This window comes from Tupaia chinensis, unplaced genomic scaffold (assembly GCF_000334495.1).
Source record: "Tupaia chinensis unplaced genomic scaffold, TupChi_1.0 Scaffold000362_1, whole genome shotgun sequence".
Classification (NCBI taxonomy): domain Eukaryota; kingdom Metazoa; phylum Chordata; class Mammalia; order Scandentia; family Tupaiidae; genus Tupaia; species Tupaia belangeri.
Genome location: NW_006159859.1, coordinates 5,029,183 through 5,053,570, shown reverse-complemented (window position 1 = coordinate 5,053,570; position 24,388 = coordinate 5,029,183). Strand labels below are relative to the sequence as shown.

The 24,388-nt window shown below is 38.1% G+C and overlaps 1 protein-coding gene across 1 annotated transcript in view; it reads right to left on the bottom strand.

Moving 5' to 3' along the window:
* Nucleotides 1-24,388, bottom strand: part of AFG2A (AAA ATPase AFG2A) — a 295,494-nt gene that overhangs the window by 51,458 nt on the left and 219,648 nt on the right. Inside the window, exons 15-16 of the mRNA XM_027773681.1 lie at nucleotides 22,754-22,837; nucleotides 7,427-7,591 (exon numbers count right to left, since the gene is read on the bottom strand). Of these exons, the coding sequence (XP_027629482.1) occupies nucleotides 7,427-7,591; nucleotides 22,754-22,837 (249 nt within the window). The remainder of the gene's footprint in view (nucleotides 1-7,426; nucleotides 7,592-22,753; nucleotides 22,838-24,388) is intronic.

Here is a 24,388-nt window from a genome sequence, read left to right as displayed (position 1 = left end):
TTCCTTCCTTCCTTCCTTCCTTCCCTCCTTCCCTCCTTCCCTCCTTCCCTCCTTCCCTTTCGGGTGCATCAATGCTTTTGTTGTCATATCCATATTTGATAATGTCATGACGAGTGAAATTATCAGTGGGCTTGACATGGACAAATACATGAATGTTTTTGCTAGTACCCAATCTAGTGAAATATTGCTGATTACCATCTTAATACGAGTGGGTTTCAGTTTCCAAAATAAATGATAAGCTCCTCGAGGACAGGTACTCTTGGTGTTCGCTTTCTTTCTTTCTCTCTCTCTCCTTCCTTCTTTCTTTTTTTGGAATGCCCTCACAATATCTAGAAGAGTGCCCAGCAGGTGAGGTGCTCTAGAATGCTGAATGGTAGCCATCACTGGAAGTCGAAGGGCAGTCAATGTCCACATCCAGGTCCATGTTTGGTTGCTATGTATGTCAGGCTGCAGTGCTCCTGGAGTGTGACAACGGCAACTATGGCGCCCAAATCTTGCCACATGACCCGGACGCCTCACCTCACCTACTTTTTCTGTGTCGTTTCCTACTACTTCCACTGAGGACTCTTTCTCCCAGTCATATTCAACCTTTAACTGACTCTAGATCACACCATATTCTTCCATGCCTTTCTATCTGCCAGGAATAATTTACTTGGGGAACTTCTATTTGCCCATTAAGGCTAAAATCAATTATTCCCTTTGAGGCATCAACTCTCCTCTGTAATCCCAGCTAGTGTGAGTTACTCCATCTTCTTTCTCCTATAGTATTTTGCACATCACTAGATCATGCTCATAAACACATTATATAGAACTTCGCTGTTTAAATACTTTTCCTTCTAAACTGCAAGGTTTATTTGCAATATCTGAGAAATAAAATAAATGAATAAAGGGAAGCAAAGTTCCTAACTTCAAGCAGCTTATACTTCCTTTGGAAAATAAAAACAAGGTAGGTAAAGACAATTACCCTAAGAGAAACAGATACAAAAAAAGGGCAAAAGTGTTTCATATAAGCTGTCTAGTTTGCTAAGTCACTATCCATAGGATTAGGCTAATTTTATAAAAGATCCAGAGATGTCATAGGGAACTACGAGACAGTTTCAAGGGCTTTCCTATTAACTGAGGCATGACAAGATCATGAAAAGTCCTTTCAGGAGAACTGAAAGATCTGGCTTCTAGTCCTGGGTTTGTCACTTATTTGCTGTGGGACCCCAGACAAGTCGAGTGCTTTGCTTGTCCCTACTTTTGTTCTAGCACTGTTCCCACAGTGTTAGGGAACTCAAACAGTTTGTGCACATAAAAGACAATTAAAACAGAAATGGGAGCCAGGCAGTGGCACAACTGTACCCAACTGTACCCACATGGCAAGGTCCTGGGTTCACATTCTTGAGCCTGCCAGAGTTGCACACGTGTACTAGCCATTCAAGATGACTAAGACTGGGCCGGATCTTGTTGTGAGAATCCTGATGGGAGTGTCTCTTTCTCTTTCTCATAGAAATAAACAAATAAATAAATAATACTGTAATAAAACCAAAACCCTAGAAAGTGGCATTTCAGTAAATGTTAAAACTGGCATTTTTGGTTGGTAAAATGACTTAGCATCAATATATGCATGTACTCTCCATGAATGTCCACTAAGTGTGAAGTATCAGTTGCTTTTCTGATGGAGAAGGGAATGTGGTGCGACCATTCCCAGGGGAGTGATTTTTCACTTTCTTTCTGTCTCTCTGGCCAGCACACATGCCCTATAGCAAAAATAACTCTTTCCAAAAAAAAAAAAAAAACCACAAAAAACACCCAAAACAAAAAAAACCCTGTAAGTAAAAATGTGCTAAGAGCTAAATAAGCAAAAAAGAAATGAGTATAAAGTAGTTCAAAAAGGACAGACCATTTCTGGGTGGGGTGGTCATGACGGTTTTGTGATGAAAGATTCTGGGGTACAACTAAAGAATCAAAGCATAAGAAAGAATACAGAGGTAACAAAGAAGTTTTCAAATAAGAATAACAGGCCAGACAGTTAGAGAGCATGTTTTCACAGGGCAGTTTTGATTAGGTGAGGAAAGTTGGTCCCAGACAGCCTATAGAGGTTGCTAAATACGGCAGTGCTCTGCATCACTTTGGAGACAGAAACCTTGCTGCCAGCTGCCTTCCAGTAACAGTAAGTAGAGCTTGAGACCAGGCCAAATGATGTTCTATCCCACTTTAACTTATTATTCCTACCTCAGACGTGTTGTTAGATAGACTGGTCAGATAAGCAGTCAACCTATGCTGGATTCTACTACATTGCTCCTGATGTTTTACTTTGGGGAACACTGTCCCAAGAGACTTCATGTAAGAAGAGCATAGACACTCTAAGTGGCTATAACTGCTCCTTCTATTTTCACTGTGTGGGAGACAAAGAGATGTCAGAAGGAACGTTAATCAGCAAGATAGAAAAGTAATTTAAGGCTCTCCTTTTTATTAGTTATAATAGCTCAAGTGCAGTGAATAAACCCCTTCTTGAATTAATGAGGCACACTAGAAGGTGATTTTTTAATGTTGAGCTGGCAGGAAGACTCTGAGCTATTATTAGACCCAGGAAGGCATAGACTACAAAACAGAATTCAGAGCAAGACAGACCATTTTAATAAAAAAGGGATAAACAAAGTTTACATAAAGTTAGAGCTTTTGGAAAACTTGAGAGTGAAATGTATTTAGCACTAAGAAATTGTTTTAAAATTCTTTCTAGAGTTATATTCATAACAACACATCAAAAACCTCACTCTATTAAGCACGTTTTTACATTTAAGTAAAATAAGGCAAATACAATTTTCATTTAACTTCCAGATAAATTATTTATCTGGTTATTAAAGCAATGTGAAACATATTACCACACTATAGCAACATCACTCAACATTTCATTGGTAATGTAAGTACTGACCTTACTTCAGGAATAAATTATAACATGAATAGAGAATGAACAGACGTAACATTTAGGGCACACTTTCGGTGACTGGCGTTGTTTCTGTGTTCCTACATTTGTTGTCTCATTTAGCCCTCAAAATAAGTTCATTCACATATATATTTGGCAAATGAAATCGATGTTCAAAGGAATTAAATAACTTTCCCAAAGCCACCTGGGATTCTATTAAAGGAGTACTCAATTGTAACATCAAAATTCTCTTTTTTCCCCTACTTTCTTGCCTGTCTAGAAAGTTGAATCCTAAAACCTTGATCTGTAATCAGTGCTGTGATAACAATATTATTTATAAAATACAGAGCTGAAACCTGAGTCTTAGGTTTTATCCATTTCATTTAATGAAATAATCACTAAAAAGATGACGATACCCAAACACGAATGAGAATTCAATCCAAATTTTACAGTTAGAGTCTTTGGCCCATGTCAGCACGTTCCCTCACACAGAGGAAATGCTGTGTCGCACTCGTCACCTCTGTTCCCAAGCACTGGGCACACTGGGTAATGAGCCTGGTTATGGCTTTCATGTGCACATCCTCGCGACAGCTGATTTCCTGTCGGAGATGCAAGTTTCCCGAAAGTAACCAGGATTAACTTGATAAAAGACAAATGAATAAGTGAAGTGGGATCTGCTACAAATAACTTAAAACACAAAAATCAAAGCATAAGAAAACAATAGCTGCAACCAAAAAAGACTTATTTCCGCCCCAGCCAAATTCCCATCTGCTTTTCAATGGCGACATATTTTTCCATTAACCAAGAGCCACAGCCAAGCCGCCAAAGACAATGAGGGTCGCAGCCCCAGGAGAGTGAGTGGCAGCAGCAGAGGTGGCTGAAGGAGGCTGCTGTTTCAGCCCCTCCTTGGAGGCTACTCCCTAGTGGCAGCATTGCCCTTCCAGCTGGCTACAAACTTCCTCTCAGGACCCTCCTCAGTCTTAGAAAAACATGTTTCCCTTCTCTGTATTCCTTCCCCAGGGAGGGAAAATGGAGTAGCTCACAGAGGGTATAAGGAGCTTTTGCAAACACTGGGCCTTTGTACACTTTTACGGAACGTTGTTGGGGCAAAATACGTTACCAGGTGAAAAGAAAATATTTTTAGAGTGGACTTCCCCCATTCCTAGTCAGAAAAGTACCAGTATCATCTCTATCATCCTCTAGGACCTTCTTTTTTAAATAAAGAATTATTTTATTTAACTTTACTTATTTATTTAAATTGGACCAGAGAGGGACAGAGAGAGAGAGAGAGAGAGCGAGGGAGGGAGGAGAAAGCAAGCCACTAGGTCCAGGACAGAAACCATAGCCAGTCAGGTGGGAGTCCAGTGCCCTTAACCATCACCACGCCACCTGCCAGCAACCCCCGCCAATGACTTTTTCATTAAAAAAAAAAAAAGAAAAAATCTGAGTACACTTAAACATACTGTTTCTAAAGAACAATTAAGAGTGCCAAGGATTTCCTCACTGCTGGCCTACCAGGCCTAATTCTTGTTCATATAGCTAAGAGTGTATAATTTAATAACATTAATTTTTCATAATCTTCAATATAACATGCTACTCACCTGTGAAGAAAATTACCTGATTGGTATCTAGATTTTTATACCAAAAGCAGCCAAACTGACACTCCAGACTTTGAGAACGCTGCTGTGCCTGTAGCAAGGTGCACTGCTCTAAGTTACAGGGCTCCTTTCTGACAGGTAAGACCTGGAATCTATTTATCCTAAATATCAATTTTAAATTATTTATCCTCCAGTTTAGAGAATATTTGTTAAATGTCCACATGGTAAGTTCTGTGCTGAATGAAACGGCCTTAGCCTGGGGAGGAATAAATTCATTATGTCAGCATTTGGAAAGCATAGACTCTGTAGGAGTTAGGTGACCAAGGTTCTGGCTTTGAATCTATTTTACTATTGAAAGAAAATCAGTCCTGATTTTGGCTTTCGAACATTACAGATGCATTTTCATTCTAATGCAAAGACAGAAGATGAAATTTTATATGTTATCTAAAGCTAAGTTTTTACCTGTCCTAAATTTTCTATCTACTCATTCATTTTTAAGACAAAAAATGATAATAATTATCCTTAAAACCTGTGTGAACTGCCTAAATATTCATACACAAAAAGAAAAAAGGGAAAAAAAACCAACATGGAACAAACCTCTCATGCACATTAAAAACCACAGAACTACTAAGATGAAGCTGCTTTAGGCTAAGATGTCTATGAAGGTGTAATAATATACTGATTATACATAGAAACACAGTGGGATCCACATGCACACGCCCAAGCAAAATGTGACACAAAAATATAACTTGAGGAAGCTCAGAATTTTGTTACTCCTCCTGTGACTTATTTTAGAAGATCTGATATGAAATTAATCTTCAATGTGCTTGTATTTTAGACTGAGTAAGACGTGTAGTAACTATACGAGAACTAGCTAGTTGGTATAATAACTGCTGGCACGGAAAGGATTTTTTTTCTTTCGATCAGACAGAATCTCATTGGCATTTATTTTTATTTTGTGCTTCTGTTACTACCATGAATGACTTCAAAGTGAGAAAGGCTCATGTATATCTTGCTAACTGCTCTTCCTCTTCCCTCAATGTAAGTGAAAGATTAATGGTTTCTTCTCCTTGCTGTTTCCCGTAAATTGCGTATCATTCATAAGATGCCAGCCCTTAGCTGCACATCAAAAACTGAATTCTACAAATGCTGGAACACTCAGTTAACAGTAACTCCATGTTCATTTTAATTTTATGGATGGTCTTGCCAAAGAGATGCTCATAAAGATTAATGTTTCAAACAGGACTTAATAAGTATAGTTCAACCACTTCTCAAACTATTGGGTTGTCGGAAAAGTCATGACGTACTTTTCTATGTTTTCCTATGCAAAAATGTGTCATGACTTTTCCAATGATTCAATACTTTCTACGTTTTTTTTTTTTTAGGTGGAATTTAAAAAAACCTAAAGGAGAAAAATGAAATATTCTTTTTGGTGGTTGTTATTAGCTCTGACTGAATGACATACTAAAGTTCAATTCCATGTGTAAATTTACCTACTGAGTACCACTAATCATCTGCTATATGTTAATCTCTTTGGTTTTTACAGAAGACAGATGAAAACAATAGCATAATAATTCATACTGAAAAGAATGCACAACTTCTATCATAAAAACAATTAATTTCCTAGTACACGTTAGTGGTATTTAGAAACTATTTCTGTGTTATATATATTTAGTCCTTTTCCTAAGAAACGTATGTAGAGGGACCAGCAGTTGGCGTGACGGCTGTGGCTGGACTCCCATGTAGTCAACTGTGGTTTAAGTCCTGGACCAGGTGGCTTAAACTCACGCCTGGTGCGTGTGCGCCCAAGATCCCGAAAGGAGGGTGGAAGAGAAAGGGATTGGAGAGTGGCCATCCCCCCCGCCCCCAGGGGGGAGGGCGGTGATTTCTCGCTTTCTGTCTCTCTGTCTCTGTCTTTCTGGCGAGTGCATGTACCCTATAGCAAAAACTTCTCCAAAAAAAAAAAAGTATGTAGAGAAGTCACAAATTTGGAGAAATATTCTTTTGTAAATAAAAACAGCCCAAGTAAGAGTTGCTAAGGAGAGGGAAAAATAATGTTTATCTTCCATACATAAAAGTGATTTTCATAGAAGTCTTGTTTGTTGTCCTTGTTGAGAGCACACGTTTATAGCTAAGGGCAGATGGTCTCCTTACTTTTGTGAGAGAATCTTGATTAATACACAAGTAAACTGAGATGATCTCCCTACAATCTCTTGGCCAAGTCTTTTATACTCATGATATCCTAATTTCATTTCTATGCGCTCCATAAGACATCAGCAAGGAAGGCAGGTTGTACTATCATTTCTGCTTGATAGATAAAGAGATCAAAGTTCAGAGAGGTGTGAACTGGGTGGAAATCACTGTATCAAGAAGTCCAACAGAAGAATCTATTAGTCCAGGAGTTCTTTACACTATGTTACAATAATATTCAAAGACTACCCTTCTGAGAGCTAACAGTAGCCAGGAGAAAACAATTGAGATATATAGTAAGAGAGGCCAGGTAAAATGTAATTTAATTGGATTTATCTGTGGTAAACTTTCCATTTTAAGATTTTTTTTTCTTATATAGTCATCTAAAACAGTTGGCAGCAAGTAATTTCTTTAACTTAATGACTCCAAGCCACTGTTTACCTCCAAGAAGAATACCCAAGATTGTTTGTTTTTTAAGAGATTTTTGCTATAAGATGTGTGCACTCACTGGAGAGACAGAGAAAGAGAGAAATCACCCCACTGGGAGGATAGTCATGCCGCAATCACTACTCCTTGGATTTTGAACATGCACGCACACATGCCCAGCATGAGTTTAAGCCATTAGGTCTGGGACTCAAACTGCAGCTGATTACATGGGAGTCCAAGGACATAAGCATTATGTCATCTGCTGGTCTTGAATACCCAAGTATTTTGAAGTAAACTACCTTACCTCTGCTCCTGAATATGTATCAGTTTGGACAATGAGTTCATCCAGGTCAACCTCCTTACTAATTGGCATGCCGTGAAACTGCAGGTTAAATATTTCCCTTCTTGTTGCTGCATCTGGTAAAGGCACATAGATGATTCTATCAATTCTTCCAGGTCGCATCAAAGCCTATAAAGAAGATGGGACAACATAGATTAACGAGGTCCAGAAGTGAAATTTGGCAGTTTATTAAAAAGTGAAAAACAACCTACAACCTACCTTAACAACCCAACTACTCTACTCCTAAGTATTTATTCAAGAGAAACACAAATATATGTCCATACAAAGGACTTACACCTGGATGTTCGGAGCAACTTTATTTATGAGTCACAAACTGTCAATAGCCCAGATGTCTGTCAGTTTATGAGTGTATTAACAAGATACTTGGGACAACAAAAAGAAACAACCAACCAAAACACTCAACATGGCTGACTCTCAAAATCACTGTGCTAAATAAAATAAAACAGACATTAAAAAAATGATATGATTACATTTATATAAATTATTAGATAAATCTAACGTAAGCTATAGTAACAACAACTACAAACCCCCCAAAAAACCCAGACCAGTGGGTGGCTGAAGCCTGGGGAAGAGGAAAAGCTGGACTGCAAAGGGACAAAAGCAATCTTTCAGGGCTGATGGAAATGTTCTGTACCTTGCACCGAGCTGGTTTTACAGGTTTACATCTGTCTAAGTTAATTAGATTGCAAATATAAATTGATGCAGTTTACTGTATACATATTACAACTAAACAGTTGTTGAAAAAAAGTAGTAACTCGCATGTTAGACAGTATACAAATCAGTAAATTTAAGGGCAATAAAGGTAGGTGCAGACCTCCTCTATGTGGAAAGATTACCCTCTCTGACTAAGCAGTTTGGGGGAAGTCACATAACAGAGAAAGACTACTTATTCAATGAATTCTAACAGATCAGTTTCTATGATTTGGCCATGAGTATAAGTGACAGGTATCACAACCATAGCCAACTCATAGCAATCTCATTTAAAAAAAATTTTATCAGGTTCATGCTTAGCATTTCATATAAACTGTTAAACTCACGGCATCAAAATCATCATCACTCATACCAGTGCTTAATAAAACATTCCAGTGAATGTTAATAGACGTGATGACAAAAATGTTTTCCAATTACATAAGGTAGAGAAGCATTGGGTAGAAGTAAAAAGAAAGGTTTATATGTTTCTATATGTAGGAATTTTGGGGAGCTTATATAAATGGATACTTAAAATCTCTGAGGGCTATGGTAGTATATAGAAATTTTATCCCGCATTCCCAAATTCTAATCATGGAACATCTCAAAAGCTATTATTATATTTCCACCCTAGAAAATGCTCCTATACATGTTACAATACCTAAAATATGGTATCTACCAAATACCTATTATTACTCAAGGTATATACAAATTGGCAAGTAAAAAGTCAATTAAGTATATTTCTGTTGTTTAAAAATGAATGTTCTAATTATTTGTAAACAATTTCACATACCTAACATAAACTCATTAGGTAGAAATGATCCATGATTAGCTTCCTTGAAATATGATACTTATTATCAATGAACAACAACAACAAAAGTTCTCATTCTGAAATAGGTAGCAAAATAAAATAATTTTTAATCAAAATTAGGTGTCTACTGTGTGTCAGACGCTGTTTTAGTAGCTTAGGCCATAGCTGTAAATAGCTTGGCAATTTTTTAAAAGTGGAAGCTATCCTTTTCATCCTACTGGAAAAACATAAATTCTAGGCTATTTTAAAATTTCCTTTTTAATAGTTGAAAGAACAGAGCAAAGGATACAGAGTATCCACGTCAGCTAAGTCACTGGAACACTCAGCATACATCTGTGTTGTTTTTCTTGTCCCCCGCCCCAGTAGTAGCTGTCCCCAGGCAGTGCAGGTTGAATACTCTTCAATGATTGTAACTATCTGGGCCAACAGCCAGCCTGGCTTTTTCTGGCCTGATCTTGTCAGTGAAAGTTATGCATAAGAAATGGTAGGAAAGTCCTTCTTCCTGGAGAACTCTAAATGAGTTAACACCCTTCCTAGAATTTCTTTAAAAATACTGTGCTGAGATGTTACAGTGAAGAATGTATTCTGAATAATAGCATGTACTATTACTTTAAAATCACCATATAACAGCTAATGAAAAAATAAGTCAAGCCTTTTTTTTTTTTCCGCTATAGGGTGCGTGTGCTCGCCAGACAGACAGAGAGAGACATAGAGACAGAAAGCGAGAAATCACCCCCCAGGGGGGGTGGTCACGCTGCAATCCCTTCTCCTCCATTCTCCTCTAAGGATCTTGGGCACACACTCACATGCACCCGGCGTTGAGTTCTAAGCCACTGGGTCTGGGACGCGAACCACGGTCGACTACGTGGGAGTCCAGCGACATAGCCATTATGCTAACTGCTGGTTCCCAAGTCAAGCCTTTCTAATACTCTGAACTCTTTTGGCTACAAGGTCATATTGGATATTAAGGCTTTTCCATTAAAATTCTATTGAAAAGACAAGGACGGGAGGAGCACAGTGGTTGTGATGCTGGACTCCCACATGGTTGACCGTGGTTCAAGCCTTGACCAGGTGGCTTGCTTTTTCACTTTCCCTTTCTCTGTCTCCCTTTGGTCAAATTAAAACAAATAAACAATAAGAACAAATAAAGTTAAATTTTAAAAATTATACTGAAAAACAAACCAGGGGCCAGATGGCACAGCACGGAAAGATGATGCTTTGTGAGGATGCCCCAAGCATAGGGTTCCAGACTGGCTTAGACCTCCCTAAGTATGCTGGGCATGTACATGCCCCTGATCTTGGGCTGCTGACCAAGGGGGTAGCCTGCAGCATTAGGATCTTGTTGGAGGTGCTGCTCTGACTCTCTCAGTTATGGAAGGGAGGAAGGAAGAAAGGCAGGCAGGCAGGCAGGCTGGCACAAAGACCAAAAGAAACTTTAAAAAAAAAAAAAAGTTAACACAAAACAAATCACCATTTGAGAACTTATTCAAGACTTTAGACAAGTCTAATAGCCTGTTTCCTCATGGCTGAAAATGAAGGTGGCTCTTTCATCAGAGAGGTCTACGAGCACGTGACAAGAATTCCCCTTACTCGACATAATCAAAAACATCTCTGCCCACTATTACAAAGAATTTCAAGGAGTTCACCTGAAACCTGTTTGGGTATCTAAGAGTTACCGTATTAGCTGGTCTTTTAAATGAGCCTTGCAGCTCTAATTCTAGGCCTCCATATAGAAGTCCCTGCCATTCTACCCAACAAAATGCCCACTACATGGGCATTACTGAAAACATGTCAGTCGATTACAAAACCAGTACTCTTTTTTTCTGGTCTCTCGTATAAAGAAAGGTTAAGCATTGCAAAAATTCAAGACATTTCTGGTATTTTACCAAAGAAATCTCACTTTTACACCCTATACCACAGTAATAGAGCTCCCTTTTTCATAAATTCTGAAGTTCAATGCTTACAGTTTCATATTCTATCACATGCTCAAATCTACTTTAATTAGATAGAAATATGCCCTCCAACCAAAGTGTTAACGCAGACACTTTGAGAAACCAGGTCTTACTGGCTTTCACTCATTTAAAATGATCAACAAGGGTGTGTGTGTGTGTGAGCACAGGGAGTGCCTTCCTCTAGGAAAGAAAAGCAGCACTGAGCCTTTACACTGTAATAAAAACACATCAATGAATCACGACTCACGGAAACTGGGGGGAGAGGTGGATCCTTGGTAATAGCTCTGAAGTGTTCCAGAGAAACCCTTGATTTTCTCTAGGCATCTCTCTCTCCCTCTAAATCCAACTGACTAATAGGAGTGGCCAATGCTTCCTCTTGAATCTCTGTTAAACTGTCACTTGTACTCAGTCTTTTTTATTATATGTTTTTACGTTTATTTACTGTACGTCTTTGCAGCAGATTGTGGGCCCTATGTAAGGGCAGAAATCACGTTATTCGGCACTGTAAGCTCATCCATGACACACAGGTTTACTGAATGAAGTCAAGCCAACATAATCGTTCCTCTAGAATATCGTAACAGCCCTACTAGTTGTTTTTCTGCCTGCAGTCCTTTTATTCTCTCACTGATGTAGATATCAGCGCTAATGTGATCATTTGAAATGCACATACTGCGACTTCCTATATTTTTAAATACCTAATCACACCTCCAAGGAAAAAAACGCCAAGTTCAAGCACAGTAGTTCAGGCTTCTGTGAGTTTGCGTTCCTCTCCCGCCTAGCTGTGGCTCTTTTTCCTTTCTTGCGCTGTGGCTCCAACTGTACCTGAGCATGGCGAAGGCCCCATGAGAAGCCTGGGTTTGACTAAGGGGCCCTCCTAGCTAACTGGGAGGCTAAAGGGCCCTCCTAGCTAACTGGGAGGCTGAGGCAGTTTAGTTTCCACATATTTGTATGTCTTCAAAAGTTCTTTTGGTTTTCTTTATTTTTTTAAAATTTGCTGTAGGGTATGTACACTTATCAGGGGAAGGGAATGAGAGGAAGATAAGGAGAGATGGGGTGGGCAGGGAGAGGGAGCAAGTGAGTGAGCGAGAGAGAGAAAGCGAGCAAGCATCCCCTAGGGGAGATGGTCACACTGCCATCCCTTTTCTTCCACTCTTGAGATTTTGGCTACACACGCACAAGCACCTGGCATATTTTGGAAGCCATCAGGTCTGAGACTCAAACTGCGCAGTGGGTCATGTAGGATCCAGCTACCTCAATCACCACACCAGCTGGCTCCCCTTTTTGTTTTTTATTTGAAGTTTAAGTCTGTGATCAGAGAATATGCTAGATATGATTTCTATTCTGTTAAATTCATAAGGGTTTTGTGCCCTACCACGTGGCAACTTAGAAAATGTTCCATGTGCTGCTGGGAAAAAATGTATATGCTGTTTTTATTGGGCAAAATGTTCTGTAAATGTCTATCAGGTCTATTTGGTTTAGAGCATCATTTAATTCCAGTGTCTCTTTATTTTTTGCCCAGATAATCTATCCAGTGGAGAGAGTGGAGTTTTCAAAATCCCAGCAATTAATGTGTTAGAGTCTATCTTTCCTTTTAGGACCAGCAGTCTTTGTTTCATGCTCTGATGTTGGGTATATAAACATTTATAACTGTTATAACTCCTTGGTGGGTTGATGTCTTTAATACTGTATAATTGCTTTCATTTTCTCTTTTTTAAAGATTTTAGCTTGAAGTCTGTTTTGTCTGATACCAGGTCAAACTTCTGGTTTTCTGAGTTTTTATTTGCATGGAATGACTTTCTTCAATCTCTCACTCTGAGTCTGTGTGTCTTTTTCAGTGAGGCATGTTTCTCGCAAGCAATATGTAGAGGGCTCCTGTTTTCTTAACTCCATTCAGCCAATCTACATATTTTGATTAGTGAGTATAATCTGTGCACATTCAATGACTACTGATATGTAGAGATTTACCACTGCCATTTTATTAGTTTACGATCATTTTGTATTTCTTTCTTTTTCTTTCTATAACTGCCTTTCTTTGCTTTTTTTGTTTTCCATAGCTGTAGTGGCTGAATCATTGCTTTTTTCCTTTGTGTGGTTGATCTGTTAAGTTTTATACCTTCAAATGCTCTCATGGTGACATTTATCTTCCTCGCCTTTCCAGATGTGGTGTTCCCGTAAGTATTTCTATACTTGCAAAACCAACACAGAATTGGTGAATTTCTTCAGTTTTTGGTTTTGGTCTGGGAATGATTTTTATTTCTCCTTCAAATATGATACATATAATATTCTTGGTTGAAACTGTTGTTCTTTCAGAATTTTGAATATGCCATCTCATTCCCTCCTGGCCTGTAAGGTTTCTACTGAGAGGTCAGAGGCTTGTCTAATGCATATTCTTTATATGAAATTTGGCACTTTTCTCTAGCCATCTTCAGGATTTTCTCTTTAATTCTGACATTGTTAATATAATACGCCTTGGAGAAGAGCTTATGCTGAATCTAGTGGCAAATTTTCAGTTAATATTTCCTGAAATAAATTTTCTATGTCGTTTCCCATCTCTTTGCCATCTGGGGTAATGATTATGTGGATTTTCAGTCACCTAATGGTGTCCCTGATTTCCTCTATGTTCTCATTTTCAATGGTTATTTTTTTTCTTTCTTTTTTGACTGAAAGATGATAACTTCAAGTTCAGAGATTCTTCCTTCTGCATGGTCATACCTGTTGTAGAATTTTTTAATTTCTTGCATTGTATCCTTCATTTCTAGGACATGTTTGATTCTTTTTCAAATGTCTCTCTCTACTGAATCTCTCTTTATGCCTTGCATTGTTTTTCTCAGCACCTGAAATTGTTTATCTGTGTCTCTTTCATCTCACTGAATAATCAGTATCTTGAAATCCACTTCCAACATTGCACTGACTTCCTGAATTTTGTCCATTTGTGAAGGATTAGTGTGTTACTTTAGTAAAGAGTTATTTTCTTTTATTTATTTATTTTTTGAACATATTTGTGTGTGTCTCCCTGTGTTGATTATTCTGGTAGTTTGTTCCTAATTTATGAATAAAGACTTACAGTAGCAGTATTTCATTTTATTTTTAAATTTGGTCCTTTATTTTTTCTATATCTGTGTCCTTTAGTATTAGTTGCCTGGAGTATACTGACTTTGGTTCTGGTTGGGTTCAATATAGATAACTTTGTAAAATTTCAGAGAAACCACTGGGGGCTGTGGAGGCTGTTGGGCCTGTGTTTTCAAGTTCTAGGTGAGGTTAGCTTTGTGTACTAGTGTTCCTGTAGAGGGGATGTGTTCTCTTGATCTGAGGCCAACTGCTTCACTAACACCTGAGTTCTCAGGCCCTATGTAGGGAGGAGGATCCTTGTACAGGCGGGGAGGTAGCCAAGTGAAGATACCAGCTGTAAGTAAGTAATGGCATTGCCTTGGATGGGTTGCACACAAGGATTTAAGTGTCGGTTGAGGGGCCGTGACTGAGAGGGGAGCTAGTTAGATAGCTCTTTGTGTGCAGTCCTTGGAGACAAAAGGAGCTGTCTGTCTGCTCCAGTGCCTGACTCTCTCCACAGCCATGGCACCCTTGGTGGGTGGTTCACTGCGGCTAGGTCAGGATAGGGATGCTGTGCATGCTTGGACCAGGGTGCTCTCTTTGGGATGGTGGATCCTTGCAACTCCCCAAAATGTGCCTGAGGCCATGATGATCTTGGTGTTCTTGCTATTGGGATGTGCTGGAGTCTGAGATGGATAAAAGGAGACAGGAGCTTTGAAGGGCAGTCCCATTCACCCCCTCCCTGTTGTGGGAATCCTACTTCAACTTTGGTTCCTGAGTTCAAACAAGTGATCTTTTTAAATATGTCACCTGTTTGAGACTCAGCACCCCCAAAGCGTCCCACAGTCCTGCCCTCATTTTTCTGTCAGTCTCATCTGACTCCTTTGCTCAAGATACAGTCATCTATCCAACTTTACTGGGTTCTCCTCCTCAGAAAGATGCCACAATGGATGTCCCTAGTTGGCAGGTTGCCCTGGCCCATGACTTAATTTTCTGTTTAAGAGAGTAAATGATCCTGTGAGCAGTGTGGAGGAGGCACAGGACTGAAGTAAAACTTCCAGTTAGGAAGTTAATATTGAGGTCCTAAATTAGAAAATAATAGCAGAGAGAGAGAACCTGAAAAAGATGATTTAAGACATGTCTCTGAAGTAAAACTGCCTATGTTTTCAATTTATTCTTAGACATTTTCCTCACCACTGTACAACATAAGATTTTGAAAGAACAGGATTTATTTAAATGGATTCATAATTATTCTATCAGGAGAACAGTAACTTAAAATCTGGATCTTATAACACAACTTCATTTTTCAACTGCTAGTGATACTTTTTAAACAACATTTCAATTTGTATCATGGCTATTTAAAAGCATCAGTTTCCCCTGAGAGAGGGGGGAGTTTTTAATCTCATTGTGAGATTTTACAAGGCAGTTCAATTTCACAAACATTTGCCAAGTGTCTACTAAGTACCAGGCACAGAACTGGGTGCTAGGATTACAACATTCTTTGTTGTTTGAAAAAACAATTCTTTTAGAAAGGATTTCTGTATGTCAACATCTGAGCATCTGTTCATATTAAATAGATAAATCCATCAGTCTGTAGGCTATCTATCTAATGTTGGGCTTGCTCAGTTCTGTAAAAACTAGTAGGACTGTGCAAGAAAAGACTTGATGCAACTGAAAGCAGGTGTTCAGGAAGAATGTATCAGTGAAGGGGAGCACTCTTGAAGATGAGCAAGAAGACTGAAGAGAGCAGACCAAAACAGTCCAACTCATACACAAGCACATTCTAAAATTTTTAAGAAGCATAATATAGTCATCTACTTCAATTTAAAGGGTCCTTTCCCAAGGCAAAATAATATTTATTATTTATCAGAACTAATTCAAATTCTTCACTTATAAAAAGTGAGTCTGCTATATAATAACTATAGAAAAATAATACAAGTTGATCTTTCAAATATCTCTATAACATTTATTTAAGAAGGGGGGCTCTTTACATATTTTAAGATTTCTTTCCTTCTTTCCTTCCTTCCTTCTTTCTTTCTTTAGAGGTTTTTGCCTTAGGGTACATGCACTTGCTGGACAGAAACAATGAGAGTAAAAGTGGGAAATCCGCCCCCACCCCAGGGATGGCCACACTGCAGTCCCTCCTCCAATCTCTTCCCGGGATCTTGGACATACACACACACATATGCCTGGTGTGATTTCTGAAGCCCTCAGTCTGGGACTTGAACCATAGTCAGTCACGTGGGAATCCAGCAACATAACCAGTACCCCACCTGCTGGCCCCCATATTTTAAGATATTGAAAAATAAATAAAGTCATAGGTTCTTAAAAGGGGTGAAGAAAAAGTAGTGATGGGAGGGGGGTGAGACATGGTCTGTCCCCTGTTCATTTCTGCATCATTATCTCCCATTATTTGACCCCCCCATGCCCTTTACTTCCTACCGATAATGAATAGCTGGTAGTTTCCTGAAAGAAGCATCTCCTTCACCCTCTGTACCCTCATACATGCTGGTTTGTCTCAACATTCCTGCCCATTCCCACATCATATGCCCAGAAAAACTCTAGATGTTAAGGATACAGTTGTGGTAAGGCAGATTTATGCAAATGCACTTGAACAGGCTCCACAGGACTGATGGGCTGCACAGCAGTGCTGCAGGCTGTGCGTTTACCGGCCTGCACACGCATGGCTTATGAATGGGTCCACACTAGTATTCCCTTGTCTCAGTCCCTCAGACTGACTGAGGGAATTTCTCTTATCCAGTCCTGCCACCTCCACCATTAATATTACATATTAAAATATTCCCATGTTATAGTTAAGAAGCATTGGAGACTGTTCTGGAATGATGACGGTAACAGGAAATAATATCTGCATGTGGAATTTATTAAATGACTGATATTGTTTGAAGCTTCTGATATAAAATGACTCATCTAATCCACACGACAACCCTGCAAATGAGGTATTATTAGTCCCACTTACAAATAACAAAACCGAAGCAGAGAGGAGTTAACTTATCCAAAGCCACACAGCTGGCAAGAGGTGGAGGCAGGACAGGAGTTGTGGCAGTCTCGCTCTAGAGTTCATATTTTACGACACCAGAATACCTGTTATTGAACACTCACCATCAAAAGTACAGCAAGAGTACATTGATAAAAGAGACCAGGCTCCTTGCTATGTAAGTCATGGGGGTAAGCATAACTTATACATAAAGCAAAAAAAATTTTTTTCATTGACAAAATAGAGAATCACAGAGCATGAGTATCATAAAAAATCCTTCCACTCCTCAGTCCTATATTTACTGAAAAGACTGACACTCAAGATCGTAAAAATTAATGTTGAGTATTACAAGATTAAGTGGTAGAATACAGAATAAGTAATAATGTTTAAAATGAGTATATATTCAAAACTGTGGTAAGTCTTCAAAATGGTAATTTGTACAATCCTCACACTAACACTCAGGAGGAGATAATCTTATACCCAGGATGTAGACAGGAAATGAAAGCTTGAGGAGGTAAGTAGCCAAATTTCAGAGTGATACTGTGTATGAAGACTGGAATTTGAAGCAAAATTTGATCCCACACTCACATCCTGGAAACTAAACAACATGTCACCATACCCCAAGACCAATTTCTAAACAAGTTAAAATATTAGTAAAATTACTGTAAAAATGGCAGGGAGGTAGATTGTGAACAAGACAAATATTCCTTTGTTAGCGACTTAGGTTGTAGTTTTCTTTTCTGTAAAAAGTGTTAAATAACAGGAATGTAAGTTATGTGTGTATTCTCTCTTCTTTTAAGATGGGAGTTTACTAAAACAACACCTTTAGAAAAGATAAAATTATGTGTAATAGAATATAAAACCTGATTCTCCTGGCAATTAATCATCTAGAGCAAGCCTATAGGCTGTTTCTGACAGATCCGAGGGTTTTGCTTGAATTGTTGGATGAGATGTGCCTGGGCTGGCTTACAAGAAAAGATTTTATGTTTAAAACCTTTGAAAGCATTTTAACATCTATTTACCTATACAGGTGTGTGTGTATGCGTGTGCACGTGTGCATGTATGCATAAATACTGATAAATCTCCAAACAAAGGGATGTCCATGTATGAACCTACAGCACTCATTTTACTGCTCAAAAATGTAGATATAAATAGAAATAAAATTTTTTTTACAAGCCAGGCAGTGGCATGATGTGTAAGGCAGCTGAATTCCACATGACCAACTGTGCAATCCAAGTTCTGGATTCAGTGGTTTGTGAAACATGCCAGGTGTGTGTGCGTGTGCACTCAAAATCCTAACAGGAGATGGAGGAGAAGAGATGGCAGTGTGGCCATTCCCCCAAGGGGTGCTTTCTCACTTTCCCTCTCTCTTTCTTTTTCTCTGTCTCTGGTGAACATTCATGCTCTATAACAAAATTTAAAAAACAAAACACCTTCCTTTCCAGCAACAGAGAACTATCTATCACTTAACGGAGATACTTCCTGTTTTTAAGCAGTTGGAAAGGCATGATTTCCAACCTAAACAGTTAACTTGGCAAGTCAGTACTGCGTTGAAGGATGCTTTTATAACCATTTTTCTTCCACCTTAAATTTCAATATACAAAGAGAGACTATTTGTTTTTTTCTCTCAAGTATTTTTTTTTTTTTTTTTTAAACAGGGAAGATAGGGCAGAGGGAAGAAGAAGGAAAGAGGACGAGAGAGAAAAGAAAAGGAAAGGTAGATATTATAACCATAACAGATGGACGACAGAGGTAAGCACAGCTCTAACAGCCATGGCAATTATAACCTCAAATGTTCTCTGAAGGCAAGGGTTGGTAATGATTTCTTTGTATTAAAAACAAAAACTAAATCTAAAAGGAACTCTAGTCAAATATTGCAAATCTATAAATAAAAGTTAGAATGTAATAATTAAAGTCTACCACATTCTGTAACAAAGCATTTAAAAAATCTTGGGACCAGCAGATGGCATGATGGTTACATTGCTGGACTCCCACATGGTTGACTATGGTTTGAGTTCCTTCCTAACTTGGCGTCTTGAAACTTACACCCTGCAGGTGAGCATGCGTGGCCAAAATCCTGAGAGGAGAATGGAGAAGAAGGGAATGCGGTATGGCCATACCCTTGGGGGGTGATGTCTTATTTTCTGTCTTTCTGGTGAGCGTATGCACCCTATAGCAAAAATCTCTCTCTTTAGAAACAAAAACATCATTCATGTGGGTCATGGAATTAGTATGCTTCGGGCATTAAAATTAATAGGACTGTGACTATATCTCATATAGGCGGTTCTGCTTTAATGATCTGAAATCAGAGATTAAATTTTGTTTTCAATTGCTGAATATTCCTCCTTGATATCAGATGTCTTCATTTGTTTTTGTTGTTATTGTAATAAGGAAGCTTTCCTTTAAGAATAGCAAAGGGCCTGCCTAGTTTCCATAATTTCAATGTGATGCTAAGATGGATATTTAGACTTGATACTGTGATTTTATATATTTTATCTAACTTTACATCAGATCTGTGACTCTTCTTACATAGAGCTTTTCCTCCTACTACCTGTTCTGCCATGGCAGAACACTGCACTGCAATCATTCCCCCCATAGGATCTTCAAGTCCTCCTCTATTTGCACTTTTCTATCAGATATTTTTACCAACTAAAGTCCCTTGTTCAATGAACTTCTTGTTCTATTTTAGCTACTGCCCACCATCCTTCTCTACTCATAGTTGAAATATTATTTAAACTCTAGCTGTCTCTAGTTTTTCCCTTGTCACTCTTCATTTGACTCCAATCTGTTCCTATCACTGCACTAAAATGACTCTGGTTAAGATCACCAATGAACTACAGGTCATTCCATTTTTTTTTTTTTTAAAAGAGAGATTTTTGCTATAAGGCACATGTGCTCACTGGAGACATGAAGAGAGACAGAGAAAGTGAGAAATCAGCCCCCCAGGGTGATGGTCATGCCACAATCCCTTCTCCTGGGATTCTGGGCACATGCGCACGCGTGCATGCACACACACACACACACACACACACACACACACATATGCCGGGTGTGAGTTTCAAGCCACTGCATCTGGGATTTGAAGTAAGATCACCCATGTGCGAGTCCAGTGCCTAAACTTTCATCAGGACTTGAAAAGCTGAACGACTCCTCTATTCTAAAACACATCTCTCTTTGCTCCTAACAGTCTACATTATACCTCTTATTACACTTAATATTCTCCCCTCCAGCTCCCGTGCTGACTGGTTCCTTTCCTTCTAACTAAATTTAAAGGCTGAAGTGCCTCAGAGCTTACAATTAAATTTTTTCTTTTTTCTCTTTGCTGTTTCATCCATTCCTTGACTTCAATTACCATCTACAAATAAATGATTCTCCAAATCTAGGTATCAGGCCCAAATTTCTCCTTGGAATTCCAGACCCATATGTCAAACTCCCCATGGAGCATGGCAAGTATATATATCAAAATAAACATGCCCTAATATAGTTCATAATTTCTTTCCAAACTTGTGATATTTCCAGGAATCCACTCTCAGGAAATGGTCTTTCTACCAACCCAGAACCCTAGGAACTGTGTATCTTTTTTTTCTCATTTCTCACATCCCGAACTACCAAATTTTATGAGTTCCAAGTAAATACTTGTACTTTATTCCATTCCCATTGCTTGAACATCCTCGTTTATTCTTGTACCCCTTTTTGCCACATCTCCTGAAGACTGTTAAACAGAACAATTTTTTAAAGAATTACTTGATTTTATTTATTATTATTTCAAAATTTGGAATAGGGCATTGTATGAGAGAGAGAGAAAGAAACAGAGAAACAGAAAGAGAAAGCAAGCTCCAGGTGTCTGGGACTTGAACCATAGTGCACCCATGCGGGAATCCAGTGTCTTAAGACTACCATGCCACCTGCTGGCTACTGATAAAAGTGATATTTTAAAGAATTACTTGATTTTATTTATTATTATTTCAAAATTTGGAATAGGGCATTGTATGAGAGAGAGAGAAAGAAACAGAGAAACAGAAAGAGAAAGCAAGCTCCAGGTGTCTGGGACTTGAACCATAGTGCACCCATGCGGGAATCCAGTGTCTTAAGACTACCATGCCACCTGCTGGCTACTGATAAAAGTAATTTTTAATATAAGTGAGCTGAATGTCAGGCACTCCCACCCATATCTTTAAAAACTTTTGTTCATTTTACATTCTCTTTAAAATATAGGACATACTGTGCTCTCCCAAACCTGTATGTCTTCTTAAATTGCCTTCTGTACCCCAGCCTCTTTTTTTTCTGGCTAACAATCTATTCACTTTTCAGGTTCGGTTTAATCAGTAACTCAAGGAAGCCTTTCCTAATTTCCCAGATTAAGTTAGAGTTCTTCCTCCTATACATTCCCATAGCACTTGTTATTTATTCATAGTGCTCAAATATCTATAATTATGTTTGTGAATATTTAAAATTATTTAGTAGAAGCATTATTTGCCAGATTCTGTACTAGTTTTTAATATATATTATCTCATTTAATCCTTAGAATAATCCTGAGTTGTAGCTTGAATTACCACAATTCTCTTCTTCTGACAGATCTCTGCTACAAGGATAGTAATTCTAGTTCTTCCACAAATCTAGGAAACAAATCATCATGTTTTCAGTTTTAGTTCAAGATTGACTACAGATTTTAAGAATGTTAGGGGGATAACCTGAAAGAGTACAATGCAAACAGAAAAAAATGTGGGTCCTTTTGGCCTTTATCTTGAATCATATTCTGTCTTTCTTTCTTTTCTTTTCTTTCTTTCTTTCTGAGAGGTTTTTGCTATAGGGCGCGTGCGCTTGCCAGACAGACAGAGAGAGACAGAGAGACAGAAAGCGAGAAATCGCCCCCCAGGGTGGATGGTCACGCCACAATCCCGTCTCCTCCATTCTCCTCTCGGGATCTTGGGCACGCAGGCACACATGCCCGGTGTGAGTTTTAAGCCACCAGGTCCCAGACACGAACCCTGGTCAACTATGTGGGAGTCCAGTGACATAGCCATTACGCTAACTGCTGGTTCCCTTGAAGCATATTTTCTTGACCCCAATTTCTCAGTTTATATCAACCTGATATTGTCCTACTCTGCCTTCTGCCCATTCCTTCCATCATGGTTCTGTGGTGAAAGAACAAACTAGAAAGACTAAGAATTGTTTTCTTATGAATTCTTTTCTCCAACAATCTGAAAAGCAGCAATAAAAATATCTATGAGCACATGGAAGAAAGGCATACGTGGTAGCTCAAACATCTCTAAAAGCTGAGGGCTTTACTTTGCTTAGTATGAATCCCTAACCTTAGTCATAGGAACTATAGTCAGTCGTGATCATGGGGAAAGTCTTCTGACAAAACTATAAAAAGAATCCTCTCTAAAAAATAAAAAATATATAGGGTTGTTGTCACTAAACATTATAAAACATAGAACAACTACATATGAGCACATTAATGCTTAACAACTTTTGGTGCCTGGAAAGAACATTTTTCTGAGCAAGGAGAAAAATGTATCTACCTAAATACTAAACCTATTCCGGAGTTTTAAAAAATTTTGAAATTTAGAATAACAGACACACAAGACAGTGTTATGTGTTAGAAAAAGCCATTCCGACAAAGTTCTGATTTAATTAGCTCTAAAGGACTGGAAAAAAGTCTGTTAGCTAAGAATAAATTGTATTTCCTACAAAAGGCAGGGCACAATTGAGTCTAGGAAAAAAAATAAAAACAAACAAAAAACAAAAAAAAGTAAGCAAAAGCTAGAGTTCACCTCTGATCCCAAGCCCTTCAGTTCTAAAACACGTGCGCACTCCAGTCTGATCATACATATGGCATCACCCATCACCTCCTGAAACTGACAATGAAAGGGTAAACTCTAGATTATACTATCCAAAAGAAACACACACACGCATTTTACATTTTTCTAGAAGTTACATTTTAAAAGCTTTGAAAAGGTAAAATTAATTTAATAATTTATTTTATCCAGTATATCAAAAATGTTACCATTTCAAAGCCAACATAAAAATATTTTAAAGTATTTTACATTCTTTTTGTAAAAGTCTGAAATAGGGTGTATATTTTTACACTTAAAACACATCTCAATTTGGACAAGTCACATTTCAAATACTCAATAGCTACATGTAGCCAGCGGTTACCAAACTGGATGGGCAGCTGGAGGCTGGAGGAGATAGTCACTGAAGAAACTAGCCAGAAATTCATACTAAATTGTTAGGATGCTATACAAATTCCCTTAGAAAGACACTAACCAGTCTCATCAATGTAAATTATACATCAAAGCTTCCTTCTCTTCCAAAGACTTTTGTTTTTCTTAACTGATTGTAGGATCAGTATTCTCATGTGGCTAAATAATTCATTTCCACTGAATCTTAATGTCTTCCTCGCACCTATTTGAAACACAATACTATGCCTACCTTAGCATTCAATGTAATCAATTTTGTTAAATTACAAAATTAGTGAACTTGTTAAAAAAGTTGATTATTAGCTGAGGAAGTATTCACCTCATTAATAACAACAAAACCAAAAGAATTGCTACTAAAAATAACTAGAAAATAGTATCTGTGACAACAGGGGCATGCTACAAGTAAAATTTTGAGTTTGTTGTTCAGTTACACGCTGAACTCAATATTAAGATTTCTATTAGAGGTATTGTTTGTGAAAGCAAAGAAACATTATAAATTATGTACACTTTAAAAATGTTACTTGTTAAGAAAAATATATAAGGCAAGTGCTACTGTTAGAAATATCTTAGACATAGGAGTAAAATTATATTTTAACTGACTGAAATAGACTTAAAAATTTTTCCTTAAGACTCAAGAATAGAAATATCACATGTTTGTTTTTCTGCATTTATGTTTACATATACTTAAATTATGGGTACAGATATTCACAAGAATTAAAATATAAAAATATGTAAATTAATTGCCCCATGTTTGCTATTTACTTGGCACACTAAGACCCAATTTGGGGGAAGGGTGATTAATCTTCTTTGGTCACAGATTTAAATATACTTGGGTGTACCTGTGGTCACAGCTAATTATTTCTTATTCTCTAGGCACAAAGACATTAAAATACAAATCAGCTCTCAATATTACTGTCTTTTTCAATTCCTATTGAATTGAAGTGGTTTCATGTATTAATGCTCAAACTTTGTAAACTGCTGAAGCAAAAAAATATTCCCATTCCCAAACTTCTGAGGTTCAAAGTCCCAGAAAATACAAGGCAGGCCGTGCATGTGTGTGTGTGTGTGTGTGTGTGTGTGTGTGTGTGTGTGTGTATGAGAGAGAGAGAGAGAGAGAGAAAGAGAGAGAGAGAATGAAACTATTCTTGAGCAAAACTTCCTGCATCAAAAGGCAAAATTAATTAATTAACCAAGCAAATAAACATT